Source organism: Colobus angolensis, unplaced genomic scaffold (assembly GCF_000951035.1).
Source record: "Colobus angolensis palliatus isolate OR3802 unplaced genomic scaffold, Cang.pa_1.0 Scaffold224, whole genome shotgun sequence".
Taxonomy (NCBI): Eukaryota; Metazoa; Chordata; class Mammalia; order Primates; family Cercopithecidae; genus Colobus; species Colobus angolensis.
In genome coordinates, this window is record NW_012115422.1 from 5,324,961 (window position 1) to 5,334,443 (window position 9,483).

General features: G+C 35.6%; 1 protein-coding gene across 1 annotated transcript in view; it reads right to left on the reverse strand.

Annotated features, from left to right (window-relative positions):
• Positions 1-9,483, reverse strand: part of PRKRA (protein kinase, interferon-inducible double stranded RNA dependent activator) — a 23,212-nt gene that overhangs the window by 7,431 nt on the left and 6,298 nt on the right. The window contains exons 4-6 of the mRNA XM_011944047.1: positions 7,917-7,995; positions 6,757-6,874; positions 5,139-5,233 (exon numbers count right to left, since the gene is read on the reverse strand). Of these exons, the coding sequence (XP_011799437.1) occupies positions 5,139-5,233; positions 6,757-6,874; positions 7,917-7,995 (292 nt within the window). The remainder of the gene's footprint in view (positions 1-5,138; positions 5,234-6,756; positions 6,875-7,916; positions 7,996-9,483) is intronic.

The following is a 9,483-nucleotide window of genomic DNA, read 5'->3' on the forward strand; positions in this document are numbered from 1 at the left end:
TTGCAGTGAGCTGAGATCCGGCCACTGCACTCCAGCCCGGGCGACAGAGCGAGACTCCGTCTCAAAAAAAAAAAAGAAGCACTTGCAATAATATACTGAAAGTATTTTGTATTTTGTATAGTACAAATGTTTCTCAGTTGAGTTTTCTGATGGTCACATTAAGAGGTATAAGATATTTGGGAGCACCGTAAGTAAATCCATAAATAATTAAATCTGCCTAATGGAGCAATTTGCAGATTAAAATATAAAACAATTTTCATATCTTTGTTTTTTTTTAATTAAATATCAATCACTATAACTGACAGCTATAAAACAGAAAAAAAAACATGAAATGTGCAAGTTGGGTTTGAGGAACAAGTCATTCAAATAAATGACAGGATGTCAAACAGTTCTTACCAGACTTCTATCCCAGAACCCAACTGAGTACTTTTTCCTTTTTCTTTCTGCTTTTCCTCTTTCTTTTATTCTCCCCTATATCCTTCCATTTTCATCTCTGTCCTTAGAATGCCTCATATTTCTGTATTAGTTTATGGTTCTCAAATTGCTTTCATATGCCATTAATAAAAACAACTACTTTCTGAAGTAAGTAGGGTTACTACTCTTAATCTTATTTTATTAATGAGCATGACAGAGGGGAGGCAATTTCCAAAAGATTTTAGAGATGGCATGATATGGAATTAATTTGTTAGATTTACCAAATAAAAATTTACATTACAGAAACTTTAAAATACTGTTTAAAATAAATTAAAAAACACTATTTACATGGTTAAAAAAATACATACATGCACTAAGAACAAATATATAATGAAGAGTACAGTCTCTCTTCCTTACCACCCATTCCCTGAAGACTTCTGTTCTATTTCTTAGACGTACTGTTAAACATTTTTCAGTATCTTCCCATAAATGTTCTATGCATATGCAAGCACACACAATCTTTTAAAGCAAATGATAACTTACTCCTCTACATCTTGTTCATTTTTCTTTTATCAGTGCACATATATGCACTGTATTTACCTTATGAATCTCCAACTGTGAGCTTTAGGTTGTTTCTGGCTTCTTGCTTTTACTAGCAATAAACACTCTTTTGCACTTGAATGAGTTTCTCTGTAGAATTATTTCTAGAAGTGGAACTGCTAAGTCAAAGAACATGTAAACTTTTAATTTTGATAAACACTTCCAAACTGATTTCTGAACCAATTTATACTCCTACCAACTGTCTTGGAGGGGGCTTGTTTTCTCATACCCTCACTAATACCAGCTAGTATCAAATTTTGTAGTTTTTGCCAATCTAAAAGGTGAAAATATTTTATCTTGCATGAATCAAGTTGAATATTTTTTCTTTTCTTTTTCTCCTTAATCGTTTGCATTTCTTCTACTGGGTTGTCTTTTTTTTTTTTTTTGGCGAGACGGAGTCTTGCTCTGTCGCCCAGGCTGCAGTGCAGTGGTGCGATTCGGCTCACTGCAAGCTCCGCCTCCCGGATTCATGCCATTCTCCTGCCTCAGCCTCTCGAGTAGCTGGGACTACAGGTACCCACCACCACGCCTGGCTAATTTTTTGTATTTTTAGTAGAGACGGGGTTTCACCGTATTAGCCAGGATGGTCTCAATCTCCTGACCTTGTGATCCGCCCGCCTCAGCTTCCCAAAGTGCTGGGATTACAGGCGTGAGCCACCGTGCCCAGCTGGGTTGTCTTTTTAACTGATGCATAAGAGCTTTTTAAATTTTCCATTTTTTAAGAGTTAGGGTCTTGCTATGTGGCTTAACTTTCAAACTCTTGGGCTCTAGCAATCCTCCCACCTTAGCCTCCCCAGACATGTGCTGCTGTGTGCAGATGTGTATAAAAGAGCTTTAAAGTTGGTACTGAAAACAGTTCCTTTATATGTTGAAAATAATTTCTTCCCACTTTGTTTTTATTCTCTTGATTTACAGATTTTTTGCTGTGCAGTAGGTTTTATGTTGCCAAATTTATTAATCTTTTAACCTTCTAGGTTTTAAGTTAAAATGCTTTCCCCATGCTAAGATTTTTAAAAAGAAAAACTCTTCCATGTTTCCTAATACTTATACTGTTCTAAATTTTTATGTTCAAATCTTTGATCCATCTGAAATTTATTTTGGTGTAAGGAATAAGGAAGCATCCTAAGTAGATGTCATACTCATAAACAAATATATATACAGCCCCCACCTAAAAATGGATGTAAACCGTTTCTACATCATTATTGAATAATCCATCCTCTCACCCACTGATCTGAAATCTCACTGTTGCCATATACTATGGTCCTATGTGGATTAGCATCTACACCTGGATTCTCTGTTTGCTCTCTGACTATTCCTGGCCCAGTACCTTGTCTGACAAGTACAGTTTTACAGTATGTTTTGTTCTCTGGTAAAGCAGCACACCCTTGCTCTCCCAACCCTTCCTTTTCAGTTTTCTTGGTTATTCTTGAGGGTTTTTTCCAGATAAACTTCAATAAAGGTGTATGAAGGTCCAAAATGAACGCTGGTAGGTTTTGAGTGAGACCACATTACAGTTAAATATATTTACAATATTTTCTGCTCTATTCGTTAGTAGAGTTTTCCTCACATGGTCCTGCGCATTTCTTTTTAAGTTTATTTTCACATATCCTATCCCTGTTTCTACAATTTAAATTGGGATCTTCTATATTCTAGTTATTATTTGTAAAGAAAACTATTGACTTTTTTCTAGTATATTTTTTCAGAATAGGATAGATTTTCTATTTTTCTATAAAATGTCCAATGTTACCAAGCTTCGTAAGTTTTGTCAAAGTGGCTATACACATACAGCAAAAAATCAAATAGTACAGAAGTATAAAAGCAACAACCTCTGCCTTGCCCCTTCCCCACCTTCAGTCCCCTTCCCAGATACAATAATTTTTAGCTTTTTATTTTTAATTATTCTAGTTGTTACCTACATAACTCTGAGTAATATGGAAAAGCTATTGATTTTGTATATTAATTTCATAATCAGTTACCTTGAGGAATTCTCTTATTGTTTCTAGTAGTTTTTCTTTAGGGTTTTAAAGGGATACAGTCATATCATTTGCAGTTAGTAACCATTTTATCTTCTCTTATTTCCAACTTCTTCCTGTTTTCTCTTGTCTAATTTGTTTTTAATTGGTAGGTACTTCTAGAACAAGGTTAAATAAAAGTGGTGTTGGTGGGCATCCTTATTTCTGATATTAATGGGAATGAGTACAATGTGTAAATATATAACCATGATTTTGGTTTTTTTCAAAGTTTTTATCAGTAATGATTGCTGAGTTTTATCAAAATTTTTTGTCATCCATTGAGAGGATTATATATTACTCTTTAACACATTAATGTGGTTAAAGTAACCAACTTACTAACCTTGAAATAGTCTTGCATTAGTTAAATAAACCCTACTTGTCAATGTTTTATTATTATTTTAATGTTGAACTGAACATTTTACAAAGGGTTTACCATTTTACCATAAGGCATATTGATCTATAATTTTTTTTTTTTCTGTTGAACTTGCTATTGTCAGGTTTTGGTGTATTATGTTGGTTTTGGAGAATAAATTTAAAAGTTTCCTTTATGTTATATACACATTGCCTCAAAAGAGTTTAAATAGCATTGGAAATGATCTCTTCTTTGAAGATTTGACCAATTTCACCTATAAACCTATCTGTGCTTTGTAATTTTGGTGATATTGTTGATCCAAATTCCAAAAGCAGTAAATGCAGTGTTAATTTTTCTATTAAAAAAGTAGAATCAAATTATATTACTCATTTGTATAGTCTTTGATTTTTTTTTCTAAAGAATGAGGCCTTATTTTATCATAAGCTCAGTGAAGAAGTTGCTATAGTTGTACTTTTTTATTTCCCACCTAATACACTACTCTCAGATAATGTATCACATGACAACACCTATCTATGAATATCAGAATCTGAAGTTATATATCGTGTGTAGGTCTCAATCTCTTAAGCTCTGTATTTATTTGTTCAGCTACTCGATATATTCACTTAGCTATTCCCTAAGCTATTCCACAAGCACTTCAAATTCAATACATTTAGTTCATTATCTGCTCCCCTCTTGCTATTGCCAAGCTTAAAATAGTAATTTCCTCCCTTTCCCTTGCTTCCTACATCCAATCAATTACCATGCCACTTTACCTCAGTTTTCTAAATAACTTTAAAATCTACCCATCTCTCTCCATTTTCCCAGTCACTACCTTAGTTCAAGCTGTCATGTCTCATGTGTCTTCTATAACAGCACTCTCGCAGGTCTCTTTGATCCTAATTTCACTCACTCACCATAATGCAGCCAAGTGATTTCCTTCTAATGTTTAGACTAGATCCTGTCCTTCCCAGATTAAAATTCTTTAATGACTTTGTACTACCCTTGGGATAAAGTTCACTTTCTTTATATAGGGGTCCCTTTAAGATTTAATCCCTCCTTACTTTGCTGGCTTCATTGAGACTCCCTTCCTCCAACACTATGCTCTACACACAACAAATCACTTAGGGCTCCTAGACTGCATACTATGTTTCACTCCTGGCCTTTGCACACGCTTTTTCTTCTCTCTGGAATTCCTTTCCCCCATTCTAGACCTACAGGTCTTGGCTTAGACATTACTTCTTCCTGGAATCTGTCTCCAAACCTGTTTTGGTTGGATGCTTTCTTCTGTGTTCCCACATCACACTCTGTAAGGACTAGTCTATAGAGTTCGTTCCTCTCTTTCAGTAGTCTATAAACTCCTTAGAGACAGGGACTGCTTATCCACTGCAACCCAGTACCCAACGCAACACTTAGCACACAGTATGAGCTCACTAAATGTTTGCTGAGTGAATGAATGAACAAAGGGATGGAAATGCGCTGTCACTTTGAAGGCAAAAATGGTACTACTGGCCTATCATCTTTACATCCCATCCTATTATTCTGAATTTGACTGTGTCTCCCAAGCTCTCTTACCTAATTGCCTTTGTAATCCTGACTCACAAACAGGAAGCAGCTAAAAATGGGGTAGTGTATAACTGAATAATGAAGAGATTTCTAAAAATCACAACTCTGAAGTAGCCATACAATAAGAAATCAAGGAAAGTTTCCTACAGCAAGAAATGTTTAATGACATTAACATCACAGCTGTCAACATTACTCACTAAAGAAATGTGGTTCTCTGGAGAAATATTACTAAATTTGGCAAGAAATTTCTCAGCAGCATTCCTTTTGGCTTGCTTTTTTGATGCCCCCTTTCCTGAACAAAGAAAAAGAAATGGTAGATTTAGAAAAGAAATTAGTGTCCACAGTATAAAGTATTGTATTTAATCAGAGAACCTCATGGTTTTTATGTTCTTACTGACCTGATATCTTTGTTTGTTGTGTTATTTTTTTTGTATAGCTATTAATTTTTTTTTTTTTTTTTGAGATGGAGTCTTGCTCTGTTGCCCAGGCTGAAGTGCAGTGATGCAATCTTGGCTCACTGCAACCTCCGCCTCCTGGGTTCAAGCAATTCTCCTGCTTCAGCCCCCCAAATAGCTGGGATTACAGGTGCCTGCCACCACACCTGGCTAATTTTTTATATTTAGCACAGACAGGTTTCTGCCATGTTGGCCAGGCTGGTGTCGAACTCCTCACCTCAGACAATCGGCCCACCTCAGCATCCCAAAGGGCTGGGATTACAGGTGTGAGCCACTGTGCCTGGCCTGTATAGTTACTAATTCTTACACTTTTGAAGGCATTTGTTTTAAGTTTTTAATAGTTATGCTTTCTGGTTTTCTGTAATAATTGTATTTTCCTATGTCTAGCATTACTGAACCACATTTGGTTTAATTCTGACCAATTATTCATATTTATTAAAATACATCTGAATTATAACTCTTCTCTCTCTCAATGTCTATTTCCTGCTTGTGATCTTCTCTAAACTGACAATTATATGGAATTCCTTTAAACAGGAATAAGAAAGGCACAGGGGATGCTGGAGTTGAAAGATACCACAAATATCTATCCCCATGTTTTTGTTTTATGGATTAAAAAACTGAGGTCCAGAGAGATTAAGTAATTTGCTTAACTTTGCAAATCAAGGACTGCATCAAAGATGGAAGCTGAGATCCTGCTTTTGACCTGGTGCTTTCTGTAATAGCCCACACTACCTCCCAAAGGCAAACAGTTTCTTATTACTTGAAACTATTATCTAGTTAAGATAAAATCCCATTTTAAGCCACTTTAAAAAATGACAAAAACATGCCAGAGAAGTTAACGGGAATTCTCATTAGTACCTTCTAAAGTGACAGTGTTTCTTACAGTTTATATCCTTTATAACATAAAAGTTGCTACAATTAAGAAAGACAATTTTCATTTTTATCTCAGTGCAATTATTTGCCATCTAGTCTCTTATGAATCATATCATTTTCAAGTGTAATCTTCCTCTAGTCCTATTTTCTAGATAGAATAGCTGTTAAATAAAATCCAAGAGATTTACTATAGCTTTGTCTCCAAAATGAGTTTTTTAAGTCACTAATTTATCAATGAAGACTGTTTAAAGTACAAAGCCAATAGTTTCTATTAATAATCTATGATTTTTAAAAATATCAAATTAAGACTAAGTATCTTAATCCAAATATTTATACTTAAGTTCAACATCAGAAAGTCAGAGACTATAAAAGAGGAGTGTATCAATTTTTCTGCATAGAAATATTTGAAAACATTACGACAGAAATTTCTATAGTCATTCATCATCTGAAAATATTTCAAATGCCTTTAATTGTAAGAAATAAGTACCAGTTTCCATAAATGACTCTAGCCTGCAAATTGTGGTATATTCTCTCTTATGAGCAGGTCCTCCCTCCTGGGAAAGGGTATATTCAGGAAGTCTCCAGCCATGATGAATAGCCAATTCCTATAAAATCAAGATGAGGCTTTAACAGTAATTTTATGCAATGGCTCAATCACATAAATATTTTCTTAATTTTGATCCCATTTCTATGTATATGTTTGAAAAGAATAGTGATTTTCTGCAATGGAAAAAAGAGGGAAGACCCTCTGTTTCTCAGAGACATTCCTGCGTTTTATATCTTTATATCCCAATACCAAAACTGAATCAGTTTTCTGCTATGAATGGTGTTCTTGAATTAAACCATAGTGAGCTGGTATGAGACTTCAACTAGAAAAACAGGCTACTACCGCCCTTTGGGAACACCAGAGGAGACCATCTACAGGTTTCACTGCCATCAGTTCCTAAAGTCCCTCCCCTCCTAGCTATAGACTTCCAAACCCACAGCTGGCCAAGAACACACGAGGAGTAGGGATAGCAAACAACAGACTTGGATGAGGTGGGGGACAGAAGGTGAAGAAAACTATAGAAAAGCTCATAGTGCTGGAAAAGGAGACCAAAGGACTGGCTGAATAATGGGGAGGGGAATGGCCTAACAGAGCACATGAATAGTCTGCAAGAAGGATATTCTGCATATAGAAATTCAAAGCTGAATATGTGTGCATGTGTGAGTGTGTGTAGATATAAATATATTTTTTTTTGGTAGAATAAGCAAATAAGCAGACTCCTTTTCTTGAGTTAGGTTCACTGATTTGATTTAGGCTCTTTTTATAAAAGTCTTCTGTCTCAACAGAAGTAGAAAGAGATTTGTCACAAGAGTAGCAAGAACTATTCTTAAAGTATAAAACACTCTACCCATGTGCACTGAGGGCCTATTGATCTTAAATGAGAATTCTATAAGCCAAAGGCAAATACTGTATATGGAAGAAAATCCAAAACATAAATAGGAAAATAATTTCAAGCTAGCTCTATAAATCTAATGATCGTAAGTTGGAAAACAAAATATATCACTATCTTGTCTTTAAAATATTAATTCCTTGTGTTAGCCCCTCTGATATTACAAACTTACTATATATTTCATCAGTAGGCAAAGAACTGTACAACTTACCTGTAATGAACCAATAGGATTAAGCTGGTTCTTTGGTTGCTTGGAAGGGTCAGGCATTAAGGGGTCAGGAACTGCAAAGCTAAATATTTTTTAAAAGTGTTATAAAACAAAATAATTTCCCCCGAATTATGAAATAAATGACAAGCATTTTCTAATTAACTCTCTCATGTCTTTGCTCTTGTCATTCCTTCTACATGGAATGCCCTTTTCTCAGGCCTCTTCTATGGGAATCTGATCTATCTGTCATCCAAGATATATCTCAAATGACACTTTCTCCAAGAAGCCTATCCTTTTACCCCAATGGTTTATAATCTCTCCCTTCTTTGAAACATTATAACACATGGTTTAATCCTTTCTTGAGGAAATTGTTTTACCATAAATTATATACTCTTACAAATACATATAATTTGTCCATCCTTCACCATACCTCTCCCCTGTTCAGATTATAAGCTCCTTGAGGTAGGGCCTATGTATCACTTACCTACATAAGCTTTGTGGTGTTTTGTACGTAATAGGCATGTCATAAAAAAATATTTAAAGAATACTGTTACAACTATGCAAAAAATGGAAGAGTAACAATGATCCAGAAAATTGAACCTGGCAATGTGAACGATACAGATTATTTATAAATATTGTTTTTTCATCCAGAGAACTATGAAGAGAGATCTGTTTGATCTATCATCTGCTTAGTGCTGGGATAATCCTCTAAGATTTACATGTATCCCGCATAAAATAGATGGCTTAGATGAATTTGGTTTTAGCATGTAGGGATTATGATTAGGGAAAAAGAGAATGACCTCTTCTAGGGAGTTGGGAATTACTAGTTACTTGGCAGGTCAGTGCTTAAAATTGAATTAAGCGGCATTTCAAGGTTACTACCACCTAGGCAACTGGAGTCATTTTTCCATGACAAGTGAGGTTTAGTTATTGCCACTTCCTCAAGGTTTTTTCTTTTTTTTTCGAACTGCGAGAATTTCAAGCTTTACATAGGCTGATGAGATATGAGTATTCACTTACAATGCTGCATGCCGAAGCTACCCAAATAATTGTGATGGAGAAGTGAGAAAGTCTCTGTATTAAGTCAGGCCACTTAAGGCCTGATTACAGCTTAGTAATTCCCATTTTATCTGTCAAGAAGCACAAATATAGTAAAGTTTGTTAGCTTTTTTTGCTGACAAAGTGAAGTGCCCAGATGCAGAAAGGACACTCCATACCCCTCATTTCTACAAGTGTACTTAATGGTTGGGTTCACCTTCAGGCTGTACAGAAACAGCATGGTCATCACCAGTGGGGGAGAACTCAATACCTGCCATGTCATTTGGCATGTCTTTTGTTTGTTTGTTTGGAGACAGAGTCTTGCTCTGTCGCCCAGGCTGGAGTGCAATAGTGCAATCTCAGCTCACTGCAACCTCTGTCTACTGGGTTCAAGGGATTCTCGTGTCTCAGCCTCCCAAGTAGCTGGGATTACAGGAGCGTGCCACCACACTTGGCTAATTTTTTGTATTTTTAGTAGAGATGCGGTTTCACCATGTTGGCCAGGCTGGTCTCAAACACCTGACTCAAGTGA